At 40.2% G+C, this 19679-nt stretch overlaps 1 protein-coding gene across 1 annotated transcript; it reads left to right on the top strand.

Annotated features, from left to right (window-relative positions):
* The first annotated feature begins 6247 nt into the window (after positions 1-6247).
* ZCCHC10 (zinc finger CCHC-type containing 10) lies at positions 6248-19008 on the top strand. The gene is made up of 4 exons (XM_067566774.1): positions 6248-6491; positions 8361-8522; positions 13617-13658; positions 17026-19008. The coding sequence occupies exons 1-4, from the start codon at positions 6451-6453 to the stop codon at positions 17291-17293; spliced, it is 513 nt and encodes a 170-aa protein (XP_067422875.1). The 5' UTR covers positions 6248-6450; the 3' UTR covers positions 17294-19008.
* Positions 19009-19679: the final 671 nt, after the last annotated feature.

Here is a 19679-nt window from a genome sequence, read left to right as displayed (position 1 = left end):
ATTTCTCTTTTGATGAATAAGTGCTAAGATTTCCTCATTGTTCTCATCAAAACAATCTTGATGGTGGTGAGTGGAATAGCCAATCAATTCAGCGCATGCCTTGTGAACAATGGTCTTGAATTCCTCCCATTATGTTTGGATGTCATTGATGTTGTCAGGTAGGTCAGAGAGCCTTTCAATGAGGTATTGTTGAAGAGTCTAATGACTAGCATGATTTTGAAGTGCCTTGATGTTAAATCTCTTTCAAATTCCTTTCGGTTGTTTATGGTGTTTGGTGCAAGCCGCATGTTCATGACTGATATGAGTAAATGACGGTCTAGTCATCCGTACCTCTCATAGCTTGTGCAATATGGACATCAGTATGACCACAGGCTCTGACAATGATATAATCAAGAAGATGCCAGTTCTGGGAATGTGTGTGTTTCCAAGTGGTTTTATATTTGTCCCGCTGTCTAAAGATAGTATTTGTGATAAGCAAATCATTCTCCACACATTTACTGAGGAGAAGAATGCCATTAGACTTAACTTGCCCCACTCCTTCTTTCCCAATGGTGCCTTTGCAGAGTTTGAGATGTTGCCCAACTCTTGCACTGAAAAAACAACGAGAGTCCTGTAGCACTTTAAAGACTAACAAATTTAATTTCTGCGGGCATAAGCTTTCATGGGCTGTAACCCACTTCGTCAGATGTGCATTGAAGTCACCCATGAGGATAAGCTTGGCTGTGGCAGTGAGAACTGCATCAAGAGCACAGTATAATTAACTGCTCCTTGTTGTCTTTGTCATCATCAAGTGTGGTAGCATACACACTGATGACTGTGGCATACTGGCTGTTACTAAGCTTAAGACGCAGAGTCATGAGATGATTGTTAATACCCATAGGGAGTTCTAAAAGCTGGCAACAATTTTGTTCTTGATGGCAAAACCAACCTCATGAATATGCCTCTCTTCAGTTGGCTTTCCTTTCCAAAAGAAAGTATAGCCACCTCTATCTTCTTTCAATTGGCCTTCATCTGCCTTTAGAGTAGTAATATCGATGTCATATCTTGCAAGTTCTCTAGCTATTATGGTAGTTCTTCTTTGAGAACAGTTACTGCTTGGGGAATCCATGAAAGTGCGAACATTCCAAGTTGCAGACTTAATTACTTTGCTTCATATGTTCTGACCGTAAGTAGGGTGATCCTGCTGGACATGGCCATCCAGCTGGGGGTAAGGGGATGGGGTTTGAGACAGCTTATGTTTAGGGCACCTTTACTAGCCTCTTCCTCTGATTCAGGGTGAGCAGAGAGGATCCTGAAAAGGACTGCTCAGTTGCAGCCACAGCTGTCACATTGTGCTTCTGTCTCACAAGTCCAAGTGCAAGACAACCAACACACACCCACCTCCTGAGTGCTGGTTTGTGACTAGGGACTCCCAGAGATCACTGTTCCAGTTCCCACCACCTAGACCCGGTGGCTGGGAAGTCCAGGACAACCGGAGCTCTCTGTCCTACTGCAGCCCTCATCCACATTCACAGCTACAGAGAACTGACAAGTCCTCAAATACACCTGTTTTGTTGTTGGGGTCTTTAAATGTTTGGACCGCACTTCGTCTGGAACCTCACCTCTAAAATGTTCACCAAAGTGACCCTAACAGGAGTACAGAATTCCGGATGACATAGTTCTCAGGTCATTGGGACACACAAGCCTATTCACCACAACAAGGTAGCAGTCCAAGGAGAGGCTTAGAAAATGTCCTTGATCCACAAATATAATATCTTACAATGAAGGGGATTGATCCTGAAAATGCTTAATTGTATGAGTAATGGTTTGCAGGACTGGATCCTCTAGAGATTTTTTTTTTTTTGACAAGGTACAGAAAATGCACCTATGTGACTCCTAAAGTGCTCGATGGCTCAGGCAATTTCATTTGGTAACATCATGTAAATCCTTTCACTGCGATTTAGTTTCAAAGTGACTTGAAGATGCAAGTCAGTTTTCCTTTTAGGTTCTCAGTGTTCAATGTTTGGGTTGTACACACTGTAGGGAAATATTTATTTGATTAAAAGAATTTTCTTTTGCTTGTTTTTACAAACCCAATATTTGAACACGATGTGAGTGGACAGTGTCCTTTTAAAAATGAAATTCAAGACCTTTCTTAAAATACAGAAAAGAAAGCAATTTAAATGAAGTGGTCCATATTAGCACCAATCCAGTACATAATGTCATAACATGAATCAAGTCCCTTGTCCCTTTTCCTGCCTTGAGATACGATCTGACACAACAGTGGAAATTTATGAGAGATTGTAGCAAATGATACTTTTTAGGAAATATGTCCTAGATAAAACCTGTTCGAGAATCTGTGACACTTGGCAGCTTTCTTAGCATATTGCCAGAAAGGAGCACTATCTATAACTTGGTGTTATCCTTCAGACCAGTTGCAGTGGAGATATACTGCTAGTTGTGATTGTGCCAATATGAACTGTCTAGGATATACATTCAGATTAGTATTGGCGTAACAATCAATAAAATTAAAAAAAAATGTGTATGCAATCTTTCACTACATTAACATCCTTTGGTAAATGTACTGTAGTACTTCTTTAACCACAAATGAAGCTTTCCTGGCCCTCTACATTAAATATTAGCTCAAGACAAAGTGGTTAGACAATTAGGCCAACATTCTTGATATTGAAGGAAAGTACAACGCATTGGATGACCTGTTAAGCCTAGAGCAATATTATCCCTGTAATTTTATCAGTTTCTTCATGGGTTTTCTGTAGGCTAAATACAAACAATTAGAATTACAGGTCATGACTTCTATAAAAACATTATTAATCAGTTTTTTGCACAGAGGATGTTCAGATCAAGTAAGAGAATTGCATGTCAGGACCTGTATTCAAAGCAGGCTAATACGAACACCTGCATAACACCTGCATAGACATACACCATATTGAACAGAGTGGTGCAGGAACTGGAATTTTCACAGTAAGTGCTGTGATTTTGACATTTGTTTTCATTCTGAACAAAATCAAACAAAATCGAAGAATTTTGAAATTTCCTGCAAAACCAAATGTTTGAAACTTTTTTTTTCAGCTCAATCAAAACTTTTCATTTTGACAATCAAAATGTTTCATGTCCATTTTGCCTTATTTTACATGACAATTTATAATGCATAATTATTATATAGACATTGTGGTGAATCAAAAAACTGTAACACCATGATGCAATATACATCAAACCACTGTCACATTGAAATGCTGTATTGCTATATATGATTTCATATCAAGGTACCATCATGTCAAGCTATGTCATATGGTGTTGTTTAGTAGCCTGGTGTCCTGGAATGCAACATAACTTTAATACAGTTGGGACAATTTATCTATTTTTGGTTTGTCTGTAGCACCTAGCATCTAAGCACTGGAAATCCCAGGTCAGACTGTGACTCTAGGGATCCTCTATCCTTTTGGGATTATTGTAGTTTTACATAAGAACATAAGAAAGGTCATACTGGGTCAGACCAAGGTCCATCTAGCCCAGTATCCTGTCTTCAGACAGTGGCCAATACCAAGTGCTTCAAAGGGAATGAATAGAACAGGTAATCATCAAGTGATCCATTCTGTCGGCCATTCCCAGCCTCTGGCAAACAGCAATCCCTTTTTGAGCTTATCATTCCTGTGATGGAAGAGGTTTTCCTCTATCTGTTTCAATGTTCCATCCAAACTAATCCAGGAAAGAATCAGCTCTACCACTCCAAACTCACTCAATTCAGCAGTTCCCTGAACTGAGGGAGTCTGGGGGGGCAACAGTGGGTCTAAATGAATTCTGTGGGGCCAAGAGAATCTTCCCCAGAAAGGGAGGGGAAGACAGAAGGAAATAGGGGCTTATGGAAGGGGCCAAGATAGGGGCTATCCAATTGCATGGAGGGTCTCAACATGGGGAGAAAATGAATGAGCGGAAGGGGTTGTGTATAGGGGTCAGGGCTCAGTGAAGAACATACCTGGGGAAGCTGATACCTATGGAGGTATCAGGGCCCAAGGTGGGTTTAAGAAGGCTCAGAGTGAAATGGATTTAGACCATTTAGGCATGGGTGGCAGGTATCATAGGCTTGGGAAGGCTTAGTCTTCTCAAACAGCCAGGGTTGGTCCCACCCATGGTCCACCCCAAGACCCTGCCCCCTCCTGCTGTGTCCCACTCTTCCCCCATGATCCCAGCCTAGGCAGGTGGGCGCTGCAGCAGCTCCTTCTGCCCTTGCTTAGCCTCTACCCCAAAGTGGGCGGGGGACTAGGGCAGGCCAGCCGTTGGTCCAGGACTCAGGGCAGCTGGGGCTGGCACCTGCACCGCCCGGCGATCCGGGGCTGGAGCCACTACCCAGTGCTGGTGCCGCCCAGCCGGCACTCCAGGGCTGGGGCCATCTGATTCTGAGTCTGCCTGGCTGGTGCTCCATGGCTTGGGCTGCCCAGTGCTTGGATTGCCTGGGGCTGGGGCTGGCAGCTCAGACTGGCTGATGGGCTGAGACTTGGGTTGGGCTGAGGCAGCCAGCTCAGGCCAGCTGGGGCTTGGGCCACCTGTGGTGGGTCAGCCAGGCCAGTGCCTTGAGCCAGCAGAGGTGAGGCTTCTCCAGCCAGTGAGGGAGGGGAATGGAAGGGGCAGACCATGGGTTAGCCTCCCCAAACTGGGGGTTCACATGTTGCCCGTGCATTTAGGATATAAACCATGGAATCATGTGCAGATTGTATTGTTCTCAGACACATTATAGAACAAAGTGTGGCTTGGCAAACACCTCTTGTGATAAATCTTAGATTTCCAGAAGACTTTTGACAGCGTATACAGAGACAATCTTTGAAGAATTAGGGAGTATTATGGAACACCAGCAAAAACTATTGGAATAATCAAGGATTCTATACGATAAGGCACAGTCTGAGATGGTGACAACATCAGCCAATAGTTTGCAATGACAACTGGATTAAGTCCAGGGTGTATTATGTCCCCACTATTACTTGTATTTGTTATGGATTATGTCATGAGGAAAGTAAATGTAAAAGGCAACCAAGGAATTTTATGGGCAAATGATAAGGCACAATTGGATTACCTTATTTTTGCTGAACATTGTCCTGCTTAGTTCTTAAAGGAAGAAAAGACACAGCTTTTGGCAGATACAGCAAAACAAAACTGCTTTGTTCATCCATAAGAAAAGACAAAATATATAGCCGCCAATGCCCCCAAAATAACCATCAGAGTGGACAAAGACACACTAGAAGGAGTAAGTCATTTTACTTATCTAGGAAGTGAGATGTACAATTATGTTAGATATCGAGCAACAAATATCAGAAGCAGCACACAGTTTTCATTAACTTGAAATGAGGCAGAAAAGTAGCATGGGCTTAAATTGCTACAAGGGAGGTTTTGGTTGGAGATTTAAGAAAAACTTCCTGTCAGGTTAGTTAAGCAATGGAACAAATTGCCTAGGGAGATTGTGAAGTCTCAGTCACTGGAGGTTTTTAAGAACAGGTTAGACAAACGCCTGTCAGGAATGGTCTAGTTATTGCTTAGTCCTGCCTCGAGTGCAGGGGACTGGACTATATGACCTATTAAGGTCCCTTCCAGTCCTACACTTCTTTGAGAAGCAACTGATGCAAAAATATAATTTTGTAACATTGGCAAAATGTCTGTCCTCCTTTATGGGGTTGTAGATTTCCATGGCTCAGCTGAGATTGATACGGTTAACTCATTCCAAAGTAAATGCCTGCAGGTGACCTTCAGAGTCTACTGGAAAGGGTTTCTTCCAACATCAGAAATTCCCCGCAGAGCAAGTCAAGCTAAACCATCAAGCAGGGTAAGAAGATGAAGGATGGGCATATTAGGAGAGGCTGCTCTTCCATGGCCAGTGAGAACGTGGAAACCTCCTGGGAAGAGAAAGAGGGTGACCTACGGCAATGTTAGGCCAGATCCATCAGTGTGACACTCAGAAGCCTGAAGAGACCAGCGCAAGATGGAAATAAATGGTAGAAACTGGTGGGCGAGCACCACCCTGCACACCCACGGGTACAGGAGAATAAGAGAAGGCCAGGCAGTGGGGGTCGCCTTGTGGGAACGGGTCGAGCCGGGAGGCGGCCAGACATGTACATGGCCCAAGGAAGGTCTGGAGGCCGGGGGGGAGGAGGAGGAGGTTAGGCCCCAGACCAGCACAGCGCTCCGCAGGAACGCCGAAGAGGGGCACTCAGGCCGCTCGCTGCTGCGCTAGCGCAAGCACTGCGCTGTCCCTTCCCCCATCCCTCCAGAGGAGTGGAGACAAGCTGGAGGACGGGCCTCAGCGCGCGGCCTCTCTAGGCTCCTGACGCCTCTCTCTCTCTGTGGCAGTGGCAGGCAGCTGCCGGCTTCTCCCCCAATGGAGAAGGAGGAGGAGGGGGGAATTGCCCAGCATGCAGCGCGGCGGCCTGGAGGCGGGCCCATCACTTCCCCTGGCGAGGGGCTAAGATGGCGACTCCCATGCACCGACTCATCGCTCGGCGGCAGGCGTGAGTGGCCCGGGCTGGGGGCTAAGGGAGGGGCCCTGGAGACAGCGGATCCCCGAGGGGCATAGCCTCCTGTGGCAGCCCGAGAGAAGCGGGGTCCCGTGGGCAGGGGAGAGGAGGATTGTCTTGGAGAAGGGGGCAGCCTCAGAGAGGTGGGCGCTCCTGGGAAGGTGCGTCTCGGAGGGGAGTCCCGGTGGATTCGGTGGTGCCCGTGTGCGTGGGACGCCTCAGGAGATGTGCGGGGAGGAGAACTGCAGCCTTAATACAGCCGGGAGAGCTGCAAGTTGGTTGTGGAGCAAGCCCTCAAGAGGGCGGGTAGCGGTGACGGCAGGGGCCGGGCCTGTCACGTATGCCCGGGGCCGTGGCGTAGGTAGCGAGGGGCAGTAGATAATGCATTGCATGTGTACAGGACCCCTCATCCCCACAGCTCCTTAGGTGCCTGACGTCCACCTTGCAGCTCCGGAATGTAGCCCCCCTGTGGGGGGACGGTTCCACGGTTACAGGGCTACAGCCTGAGAGCAGGTTTTTCTCCTTGTTAAGTTGTAAATCTTTCATTGGACTGGATAATGAAGTCCTTCATCCGAGGAAGATCTAGCCTGTCTGTGCTGACTGTGAACTGGGAGAGGCCTGCTGTTCATTGATTTCTAAAAACAAATTCTATAATGTAGTTTGAAAGATTAACTTAACCATGGTACAGAACCGCTAGAACTGGACATTACAGGAATAATAAATGTTTCACTTTTCTAGCTCCTTGCATCTGAGGATTTCAAAGCTCTTTACAAATGTTAACAAATGAAGTATTTCACTATCAGTGTGAGATAGCTAAGTATCATTAGTTTACAGCCAGTGACCCAATAAACAAAGAGGTTAAACAGGCTTGTTTTGTTTTTTTCCCTTCAAAAATTCAAAAAATATTCTGCTTATTATTTACACCAGGAATTCGGGTCTGACCTGACAGACTATGATGACTGAAAAACTAGTGAAATGATGGTATTACAATAGAATGATTTGAAAAATTGGCTGCCCAAAATGTTGCAACAAACTGACTCAATGGATTGGAACAGATTTTAGGTGCTTGTTTGATAAAGCTATGGAGGCAGGTGCAAATTCTTCTGAGATTGTAACATTGAGTACAATTTACTAACATTTTATATTTATGTAACCATATTTCCAGAAGTTGATGCAGGAATATAAAATATGCTGCCAAAAGATTTGCCAGTTAGGTTGAGGCGAGAATTGTGTTTTCAATAATTGAGTTCCCTTTGCTCTCTGGCCGAAACTTAAGAATTCCTTCACTTCCCCTTTTCTTCAAACTCTTTAATAGTTGCTTATGAATTTTAAATTCTGAAGGGGATGGGAAATTTATGAACTCTCAGCAGAGTGAGGAAAGATAGAAAGAGAGGCCATCCAGTAGGAGTTACTAAACTAAAACGCTGTCCACACACCACTTGCCAATATGTCAACCAAGTGCTAAGCGTAGTTTAGTCTTTACCACTTCAGCAGAAAGGAAGACTTGAGAGCTCCAGTTCTGGAAAAGAAAAGTGTCTTTTTGTTCATTCTGATAAATAATTGATACAGGAACATTACAGTAATCACAAAAGCTCCAATCCTGCAATTGATTACATCAGGCATGTGTGCGCGCTTATCTGGAGCCACAGTGAAATGCAGGATTTTTCTGACCTGAGTCATATCAAAGCTAAAGCACCAATAAATACAGGCAGATAGTTGAAGCTCAAATTAAAGACACACATTTGTTTTAGAACTGGTATGCTAAAATGCACCATGTAATTTTTCAATAATAGTGTTGATTGTACTTAAATATCCCAATTTTAAATCCAAATCTGTTCTTAAGAAAATTCTGTATTTTTATAGGGAGGCAAACAAGCAGCATGTGAGGTGTCAGAAGTGTTTAGAGTTTGGACACTGGACGTATGAATGTACAGGAAAAAGAAAATATCTACATAGACCATCAAGGACAGTGGAATTAGCAAAAGCTCTGAAGGAAAAAGAAAACAGACTATTGTTGCAACAAAGGTAAGGTCAGCTGGGCTAAAGCTTAAAAACCATTAGCAGAAGTATGAGAAGACTGTGTTTGGAAGATTGTAGTATTGTGGTCAGTTTTCTTTGTGGGTTTTTTTGTGTTCATTCTCCGTAGTCTGTCTGTGTAACTCCCGTTAACATTAATAGTTATGTACATCAGAATATATACATGTATTTGTATCCCACAGTATCCACAAGTTATTTTGTCAGCCTCTCCCTGTTATAACATAGGTCAAACAGGTTTTTAAAACACAAATGGGTCATTAGAATAAAGTCTAAGTAATGGGACCTTTAAGTAATGGAGCATTGTTTTCTGGGCATCTTGACGACTTACTTTACTACATATTTATGTGGAGCTTAGAAAACAATTTGTGTACAACTTTCTTAGTGTAGAGACTGTAAGCATAATTAGAAAAGTATGTGATGTGTCCATTTTTGCAGTCTACCCATAAATGTGTGCACATACAAAAATATAGGTGATACATTAACACTGTATCGAGCAGTTTTTCCTTGTATTTAGTTTTGAAGAATAAAAAGAAATAAGTGAGCAAAACACATATTCATATATATTGCCAATTCTTTATTCCTAAAAATATCAGGGGATACATCTCATTGGATTAAAAGACTTGCATGCTTTGCAATTTTGACATCTGAGACACCTGGGTGGGTGATACCTGCAACCAACCAGAAATAACCAAATTGGACTTCGCCTTAATCTGAAGTGTGACATCACTTAATTCTTGTGGCCACTAGATAGAATTTAGTTGTTTCTCGAAGTGAAGAAGAATTCAGCACTCAAACATTTCATCCTTTTAATCAAAAGTGCCTTCAGAGAGAAAATGAAGTAATATAATGAACTGAGCTTTCCAAAATGTTGAACATAAAGGGATATTTCATAATTTTTATGTTGACCATCCTAGCTGTTATCATATACTGAGTAGCAAGGGTACTCACTATTGGTAACAGTGGTAGAAAAACTAGCACAGGCAAGAACTAATGGCTGCTCGTGTGTTGAACTTTGTGTTGTGTAGACTTGTTTTAAGCAGGGTTGACAACACGTTGTTTAATGTCATTGGCCAAGTGAAGCCCAAGGATTTAAGGTATGGTAAGCAATTTCATTCTAACCCTATCTTTCCCTTTGTCGGTTGTTTATGACTTTCTGAATCTCTATTCTTTTGGGGCTGAAATTTTCTGTGTAAGGTCTCCACATAAGGGTTAATTTTCTTTTAAAGTTTGAGCAAAAAATGGTTCAGCAATTTTTAAAAACATGGGCAATGTGGCAGAAAATATTTTCTTATAAAAATTTTTCAACTATTTTTTTTAAAAAAGGTTTAACACGGAAATAATTTGGTGTTAGGAAGGTGAAACTTGGTATGAGGCTAATCCTTGATGAGATGCGCTTTTCAGTGGTGCAGTAAAAACTGGCTTTGATTTGGCAGTTATGAGTGTTTGAAAATCATAGGTGGTGCACTCACAATTTTTTTTTTAGCAGAAGCACTTTTTAAATATCTCAGTGTTCTAGAGAAGAGGGGGATGTGATGACTGTCAGGTTGTGGTGTTGTTTTTTTTTTTTTAAGAAACTTGATTGGGGTATATAATTTCAGCATAATGAAATACAAAATCTGTTTCACTTATGTTATGCCCTATGCACATAGTAAATTTTTTGGACTTTTGTCTTTTAAAAAACAAACAAAAAAAACCACCAACAAAAACCTAGGGCATTTCATATAAAAAGCTACATAGAACAATATAGTTGTAAAAGCAATACATATTTACAAGGGCTAGAGTTAGTCACTCTTAGTCTTAACATCTTCATTTTTTGACAAATGTAGCTTTTTTTTTTTTTTTTTTTTTTTTAGTGGAGTAACTGTATATCTAATATAGCCTTGCACTGACAGACAAGTTCAGTTGTCCAAGAGTGGGTAATATGGCAAAATAGTTTTGCATTATGATCCTTCTAGTTAGTTAATAGTTATTGACTGGATGGAGATTGTGTGACCTAAAATGGAGGAACTTTAATATGAAGTAATAATTCTGATTATGAAGCCCTCTAAGACAAAATGACTGTACTTTTAACATTAAAACTTATTCCAGTTTTGATGCAACATTTGGGACATATTTCCTTGCTGGTACTTGTTAGGCATCAAATACTGTACAATAGTTGGAGTGAGGGAAGGAAGTGAAGTAAGAATGAAATTTAAATATACTTTAAAAACTGTAAATAATGTTCTTAGTGAAGACAATGGAAAGAGAATTGTAAAGACTTCTAAAAATTATAAAAAAGTTGCTGTAACATTCTTAAAGAGTAAAACTGAATTGCAGCTTGTTTAAAAATGTAATACGTTTTGTGTATTACAAAGCTGAGGCGTTTAGCATCTCATCAACATCCTGCTGGCAGACACTCTGGCTTGTCTATAGTGCATGATGACATAACTACAGTACCAAATGGAGGCTTGAAAGGTTTCATTCCATTAGTTGCCAAGTTCTGTGCAACTCCTTGTGACATGTGCAAATTACCTATTTTTTCATATTTGTAACTAATTTGCATACCAGCACAGATTCCAGCTATGTGATTCTGTGTAAGGGAGGAGTGTTGATTTAATGCTTATGTATCCCTGGTGAATTAATACCTTGGTTTATCTATAGGGCAGTAGTGAGGCAATAATAAAACAACACAGGTTTGATCCCACAACTTTCAGATTTATGCCATAGACTTCCACCATATCTATAATAGGAGTAACTGGTAGGGAAAAGCTTACTGTTAACCCCCTTGTGGAGCAGATTGTAGAGGGGGAGACAGCACACTTTATTATTGGGTTAGACAACTGCTTGTAAATGTAGGGTATCAGGATTCCTGATTTTTGTTGCTGGCTTTGGGAGCTGAGTATGGTATAATAGAGATTGCATAACCAAGTGTAATAGTGGCTCTGTTTGGATCATTTGCAGAGCTTGAACCTGGGAGTTTTGGATTTAAAAGAATGAACTTCTACTACTTGAGCTACAGGACAATACACATTAGTATGGAGGCAGTAGCAGACTAATAAACTTCTGTCTGGGTCAGCCAGTAGAGTGGGACAAAGAATCCACACTGCTATCATGGGTTAGGCAAACACATAATCTGGGCCCTTTCTTCTGAAGGGTTCTATTCCCAGCTCTGCCTACTGTAAAATGGATGAATGATAAATGCCTCACCTAAGATGGAGCACAAGGCCCTGATTAGTAAAGGTTGTGGTGTGCACGAAAATATGGAAAACAATCAGTAAAAGAGTTGGGATTAGAATTTGTGAGCTCATGATTTGTAGTTCACTGAACCCTCTGCATAGCTACTGGGGATTATGTGAGGAAAGCACTCCTCTTACAACAGACCCATGACATTTTACCAGGTGTGTGGGAATGCTTAATACCTTGCAATATGCTCATGCATTTTGCAGGTCTATGTGAAAGTAGGCAAGTCTTCATTCTCCTTGATGTTACCTACTGCAATTTCATTAAAATATTACATTTAAGCCAAACCCCCTCTCCCCACACACACACTCTTTTGGAATCTCTATGGATGCGCTCTATTCTCTAAGTAAAATCCATTTCTGTTTATCTTTTAAGTGAAATGTGAGCAACTGAACTGTAAAAACCAAGAATAATTTTTGCTTCTATTTATCTAAGTTGGCTCCCAATATTAGGCATTGATTAAGGAAAGAATCCCTTTTTAGGAAAGCACTTAAGTCCAGTGCATGTCAAACTGGACATAAATACATGTTTAAAGTTAAACATATGCTTAAATGCTTTCCTGATTAGTCAAGTCAAAAGTTCCCTGGAGCCAACAGCTCATCGAGCTGTGGTTAAGGCACATCAGTTTCATAGTCAATGGTATACAAGGGAGTGATGTGGCCAGCATCACATCAAAGATGTTCAGCTGGGTGACTAGAGGTAACCTTTCAATGTGAAATTGAGTGAGACTCAAACCCAGGATCTTCAGGATTGTGTCTGAGGACATTAATCACTCATTCTACATCTTCACTGACAGTGGCAAATTCGCCGCCGTCAGATTGATTTCTCTGGATCGACTGAGCGGTCGGTGAAGACCCGCTCAGTTGATCCAGAAATCGACGTAGTAAGACCACCTTCTCTAGTGGCGTAGCGCTGTGTTCCTGTCGGCGCAGTACAGTGAAGACGGCGCGCAGAACAGAAGCAGAGAAGTCGACGGGAGTTATGCAAGTTTTTTGCATAGCTTGCATGACTCCGGTCGACTGCTGCCTAATCTTGGAGGTAAGTGTAGACAAGCCCTCAGACACTGCACCTCCCCGATTAGGGATGGAATTAATTACATACTTAAATGCTATGCTGAATAGAGGTCTTTGTGGTGTACTTCTGCTGGTGGCTGCGAACATGATATGGCCATATGAAGTGAAAGGGGAACAGTCAGGTCAAAATTGGCCTAACACTGATATTTTGCAGAAATGTTTTCACAAAAGTTAATACCAACAGAAATCGCTCCATGGGATTTTTTTTTAATTACAAAGGAAAGTATTTTGTTAAACTAGCATTTCCCTGCAGTGTTTGCAACCCAAACTTTCCATCAGTGTGTGAATGCGTGAGAATCTGAAAGTGAAATAGCTAGATATCATGAATAAAAATGGACTGTTTTCTTTCTATTATACAGGAGAGAAGTGCATGAAGAGCATAAATGATGACAACTACATTAGATTTTGAAAACTTAGTTTTAATAATTTGAGAGATTAGGTAAAGAAAGCTTGTACACATCTTTTCAAACTGAAAGTGTCACTTTAATGTAGAGAACCCTTAGCAGAAAGTAACAGTGTGGCATACTTAAAACAAAAACAAAAAAATGTTTAGACGGGTAAAATGCAACAACTTTTTTTAAGCTGTAGAGAATGTTTTCCTCTTGGGTTGAAAAAAATGGCTGAAAGTGGATAATGCCAAGTAAACTTTAGTCATTACAAACCATTGTTTACTTTTCTGCCAGTGGGATGCTGATTTTCTATTATAAACCTCAACTCCACTGTGCACCTATTTATTTAATTTTTCCCACTGCATTAATCAAAGCCATTGTTTTTCCCCCCCCTTAATTAGAACTGGAGAAAGTACTGCAGAAAGGAAGAACAAGAAAAAAAGGTATGTGGGAAAAGATTAAAATTTTGAAGCTGTTCCAGTGCATGATATTGCACTTACTATGGCAGTGGGTAATTTGGAAGAGGGTGTGTGGGGAAACTGTAGAAATATAGTAGAAATTATAGTAGAAATATATAGTATTATATATATTATAATTTAATATAAATTGCAAATGAAGGATTTTTTGTTTGCTGCCTTTGGCCTCCTTTAAGTGGTTGTGCTATGAGCATCGGAAGTTTCTCCAAACCTCTCACCCTCTAATTCTTTGTCTTCACTTTTTTCCTCTTTGATCTTCCCTTCTCTACATATTTTTCCCTTTCGTAGCAAAAAATTCCCTTACTTTGGGTAGGAGGACATAATTTGTATTTCAAATAACTGCAGTAATTGGCTACTGTTTTCCAATTTATAATAGTTCCTTCTCCCCATCTTGCTCTTCTTTCTCTTCTCCCCATTCCTAACTGCCATCTCGCTCTAAAAGTTTGTCTAGTGACTATAAACAAAACAAACCCAGCCAAACAAAACTATCACCAACATTAATACTAGGTCTTCTGAAGCAGTGCTAGCACGGCTGGGAGCTCACAGTTAGACCAGTTTAATTATTGTCTTACTATAAAAAATTCCAGAAGCTTTCTAGCTATAACTTTCTTATAAGGCTGCCACTGGTGCTATCATGGGTTCAGTATCTGCGAGCAACATTTTTGTGTGAAAATCCCTACTGGAAATATGGCCTAACTGTCTTCTCCCATTTCTGGCTTAGTGCCTCCTTTATTGCTGCTCTGCTTTGATTGGAACAGTCACCCATAATCCACTTTGGAGAATGCCTTCTGTCTCAAAATCCCTCCTTCAAAGAGACCTGCAAAGGATTTTTAAATGTTGGGCTCATGCCCTTTTCTTTGCATCTTTATGATAAGTAAAGAGGCCAGAAAGGCTTTTTAAAAAAGACTGTATTTACTATAGAATATCAAGAATGTCAAGACTGAATTTACCTATGGATTTCTTGGTGAGGTTTCAGCTCAGCTGAAGAGGCGATGTGTTTTATTAAATACATCCTTTTATTTTGGCAACAATCTTTTAGACTTTATTTTTTACATTGACAAACCCATTTTTTTCATTGCAGATCGTGTTTAAAACATTATGCATTCTTGGTTTGAATTGTTTTCTCATGTGTTATATGCCTCCTCAGATCCAACCACAGTCATCATTTATTTGCATATAAGGCACCACGCTATGCACTAGGAAGTATTAAATGCAAAAATATTCAACACAGCATGTTGTTGTATATTTAAAATCCTGAAGTTAAGAGGTGCAAAAGTTAAGGTTCCAGCAGCATTGCTACAGGCTTAACCTGAAAAATACAAAATGACAAAACTCCTGTAACTGTGTCCCATAAATTTCAGGTAGCATTGGGCTTCCTTGTGCCCACACTAGCCCTCACCACCTCCCTCATGGCACTCTTTTGGAAGGTAGATTGCAAACCCCAAGACACTATACTCTGGCTGATTCTGCTTCCTCTAATCCACAAGTGTGCTGCTTATTCTGAGGCACTTATCTGTAGTTGTATCCAGTGTGCAGTATCAGAGATCTGATTCAGGTTGCCTTATATCAATAAAATGAGTTTTTATGTATTATTGAAATGGAGTTTCAAAATCAAAATATCTATGCAGATACTGCAGACAGCATCATATGGCAGTGAGAAAGATTGTTTTACAAAATATGAAAAAAAGTCTAAAGCATGATGTAAAAGTTACTTTTCTTATACTACTTAAACCATGTGTGTATCTCTTCCTGGTCCAACGAAGTAAATTTCTTTATCTGCCCCAACAATTCATCCCCCTTTTGTAACCAGGCCAACAGACTATATATTATGTCACCTTCTGAAAGCAAGTTGCTGACTTCCTGCTTCTTATCCCTGGCCCTTGCCTTCTCCCCCAAAATTTTTCCTCTCAAGGGGATAGCTATTAGGTAGTATCTTCAAATGTCCACTCTACTGCCTATGTAGCAATCAGTCCTAATGATTCCAAATACCACTTTAAGATGCGGCTTTTATTAGCTTATTTTCTGGAGATTCCTTCCTGAGCAGCTGTCAATAAACTGCCCTCAATAGAAAAAACAGTTGTTTCAGGGGAAAAATACAGATAACAGATGTATGTTAAGATGTTAATGGCTCAAAACATCATAACACATCTATGGCAATTTGACACAACTGTGCGTGCATAATGAGGCAAAGTTAATATAGTTGTTATAACCTTATTTTATTAATTTCCTGACTTAGTGATTTTCAACTGAGCACCCTTAATGTTATGATTGCATTTCATTTTCTTTTTTGGAAAAATAGAGAACCCTATGCTTAATACTTCTAGCACTTTACATGGTACCAGTTAGGGACAACATTCAGTTAACTGCATGGAATGGGAGCAAGGTGAGCTAGCATGTTTGATTTTTAGCTCAGGTATCTTAGGAAAACCTGTGTTGTTGTTAATTTTTGGCACTTACGCATCATTGTACATACCAAGCTCTCAAACTGCTTATGAGCAGTAGTGCATCTGCACTAGCTACATCTTGCTGGGAAAATACTGATTTTTAAAAATGAAAACTGAAGCGTGGAGCTTACAGAATATTCATTCAGAAAAATGGCAGAGCATGCAGGGCTATATGATATTTTCCCCCATATTCATGTTTTTTTTCTTGACCTTGATAAAGGTATTTTAAAGGATTGCTTTTCTGAAAGTTTCAGTGAGATGATTAAAATCTCCTTCCCACAAAACATTACTGTAGTGGTGGGTACCTTGGATTCCTTTTCCATCAGTAGGTTGGGAGAAGCAGTCCTTGTGTGAAATTCTGGCCCCAATGGTAAAACTCCCATTGACTTCAGTGGGGCCAGAATTTCTCCCAGAGAGCATGTTCAATAATGTGTCAAAGGAATAGATCTTCATTAAGCTTTTATAAAATTTTAATAGTTGCCCAAAGTCATTTTTTCCCATCACTTAAAACTTTTATTCCCCTTTTCATGCTCTAACCAAACAAAGACCCCAATCCTTAGTAAGGATGATACCCACACCAAGTTTCAAATCTTTGCTTTTTCTCCTGTAGTTCTGTTTTGTTCTACAGTGGGGAAGTGTGTATTACACTGTCCCATTAATCAAATGACTGAAGGGTGTTTGTTCAAAATAGAAGCAAGAAAGGGGGGGAAATATCACCTTTGGACAGAGTCGCTTCTGGAAAATTTAAGCCTACATGGTGAATGTTTTGAGCTTGTAAAAGTAAGATTGTAATGAACATTGTTTTGTAGTTGTATCTCCAGCAGTTTTGTTCAGTGACCACTGTACTGGGAAGAGAATCTCTCATCTGTCCTTTTCGTATTTTCTTGCAGATCTAAGAGCGTGACCAGTTCCAGCAGCAATAGCAGTATCAGTTCAGCTAGTGATTCTTCATTGGAGAGTGAAGATTCTTCTACCTCTTCTTCTTCTGATGACAGCGACAGTGACGAAAGCTCCTCCACTTCCTCATCCTCCCCATCTTCAAGTAGTTCTTCCTCTTCCTCAGACTTTGAGTCAGATTCTAGTTCCTCCAGTAGCAGCACCACCAGCACAGACAGCAGCTCTGATGATGAGCCACCGAAGAAAAAAAAGAAGAAATAGTATGGTGCCATGTTCAGTGACAATGTAGGACTGGTATTCGTGAACGATAATGTCATTCTCTAAGGAGGTTTTGAATACGTTCTTGCCAAACAGTTTAACTGGTTAAAATTTCTACAGTTTAAAACTTTCTAAGTGTTTTACATATTAGTTCATAGGACATAAAAAGGTATTAAATGGCAAGTGAGATTTATTGAAAGAGTATTTTTGTGGTTAATCCTTTAATGGAAAATTTTTACTTTTTTCAGTTTAAAAATCTGTCGTCAGATCTGTTTATATGAGCTAAGGTCCAGTAATCCTAATGTTTACATGCCAGAGAGCAGAACTTTCTTGTTTCAGATTGTGCTGTGTACATCATATACTGACCCTCTGTTTACAGCTGCTTTGTTTATGTTATAGAAAATCCTGTAAACTAGTTGGGGAGGAAGAGGAATAAGAGTTTCTAACATGATTGGCTGCATAGTACTCAAATAGCATTACCATTATCTGGCTATACTGAATCCACAGAATTGTACAGAGGGTGACTTCCATCCCTTTGCTGACAAATATATTAATACTTTGCTGATGAGCTTTTTTCAAATGGCTTTTCCTGAGATTTCCAGGTCAAGGATTAATTGCAACATAAAACTTCTATTAGTGCTAATTTGTTAGAGATCAATATGCTGTTTGTACTGTACAAAGCTTTAGTTAGTCTTTTCAACTTTGCCTGTTTCCTGAGTTCATGGAACTATAACATTCTCTGAGACAAAGAATGTGTCTAGCAGCAGCAGCATTGGAATACGATGAGGGTTATGGGCAAGGGGTGGGAGTCGAATCATAACTGATGCTGCTTAGGAGTTTCATCTTTGTGCCTTTTTTTTTTTTTTTATAAAATTAAATTTATTCTAAAGATAGATGGGCCATAGTGGGTTTTTTTCCCCCCAGAACTTATTTAGCTTTCCACACAGAATGAGTCAAAGAACCTGGAGAAATGGTAGTAACATAAATAAAATTGAGGCACTATTTTCAAAGCAAAGACAAAAAGCTATTTTCGTTGGAAGTTTGGTAAGAAAAAATGAGTCACCTTTAAATATAGTTCCCAAAAAGGAAGATATTTTCCTTTTGCTATTTTTGCAAAATTATTGTGTAGTGTAAGATTGCCAATTTATGTTTGTTGGGCACAAGGTAGCTGGCATTATAATTTGCAGTATAAAATGATTATTTGGCTCAGTCCATTATTTTTACATAACAAGCTTGAGCACATTTTTAAAAGAAATGGAAGATGCAGGTTAGCCAAAAAGCCCCAGCAAACAAACACCACAAGCCTGCAAAAACTGCAAGACAGCTCTTGCAAGTTGCTAAATAGAACTAATTTGCTATTGTGGTGAATTTAAATAGATGGCATTAGTCATTTAATTTGTGATGCAGTCTCCTTTTCAATTTCTCCCTTTTTTTGGGAGAGGGCATCATATGTGAAAGAAAATTCTTAAATATCCTAGTTTAGGTAAAATATAGTAATTAAACTATTTTTTATATTTTTTATGGAAGAAGTAGTGTGCAGAATTACTTTTGAATAAAATGTGCTTCTATTTAACGTTTGAAAATATGTATGTTGTGTGTTTTAGTCTGTAATCATTACAGAACATGTTGAAGACTGTAAATAAAACTACCAGGAGATTGTTTGTCATCTTAGAGAATGTACCATTTAATGGGAAAAGTTAATAAATTATTAAACACTGTTTGCTAAGTTTATACTCATTGCAAAGTCCACTGTACTGCAGATTTACTGATAAGGAAGAGAATGAGGAAAATAACTTTAGAAAATGGGAGAAGAGTATTGGCAATTGTTTTCATATTGCAGATTTCAAGGCCCTATCTACTCTGATTCAGCAGACCATCTGTGATTCCTCAGAGCAAGAATATCAGCGAGCAAATCCTCATTGGTTCACTAGGTGAGTGGCACAGTAGAGCAGGGGCATTTAGTAGGCATATGAGAAGCATGTCTGGGGGTTGGATAATGTAAAGGATGTAGCCAGAAGGAAGATAGTCTAGTATTAATTGGCAAAATCACTACTGGAGAATAGAAGTCATGAGAGGTAGTGTACTGTGTCTTTAGACATTCCAGCTCAGGGAGTTCCTTTCATGGCCTACCACTTTGAGCAAAAGGACAATCATGCTTTGGAGGTAGGCGCACAGCTATTTACTTCTGATTCCACCCAATAGGGGACAGAGGTGAAGATATGTACTTGCCAGCTAATTACAATACTTTAAAAGAGCAGTCTTTATTTATGCACTAGGTGGTTAGGTCTACACCCCCTGCATACAAGGTAATTGTGGCCTGCAGAAGCTTATCTTACAGGTCAAAACCCACCAGCCTGACCAGTTTTCGGCCATCCAACTCTTACTAGCT

Source organism: Emydura macquarii, unplaced genomic scaffold, assembly GCF_026122565.2.
Source record: "Emydura macquarii macquarii isolate MOO-44397 ecotype Brisbane River unplaced genomic scaffold, CSIRO-AGI_Emac_v2 contig_2768, whole genome shotgun sequence".
NCBI lineage: Eukaryota > Metazoa > Chordata > Testudines > Chelidae > Emydura > Emydura macquarii.
The sequence above is the reverse complement of the archived record's forward strand: the minus strand, read 5'-3'. Positions and strand labels throughout refer to the sequence as shown.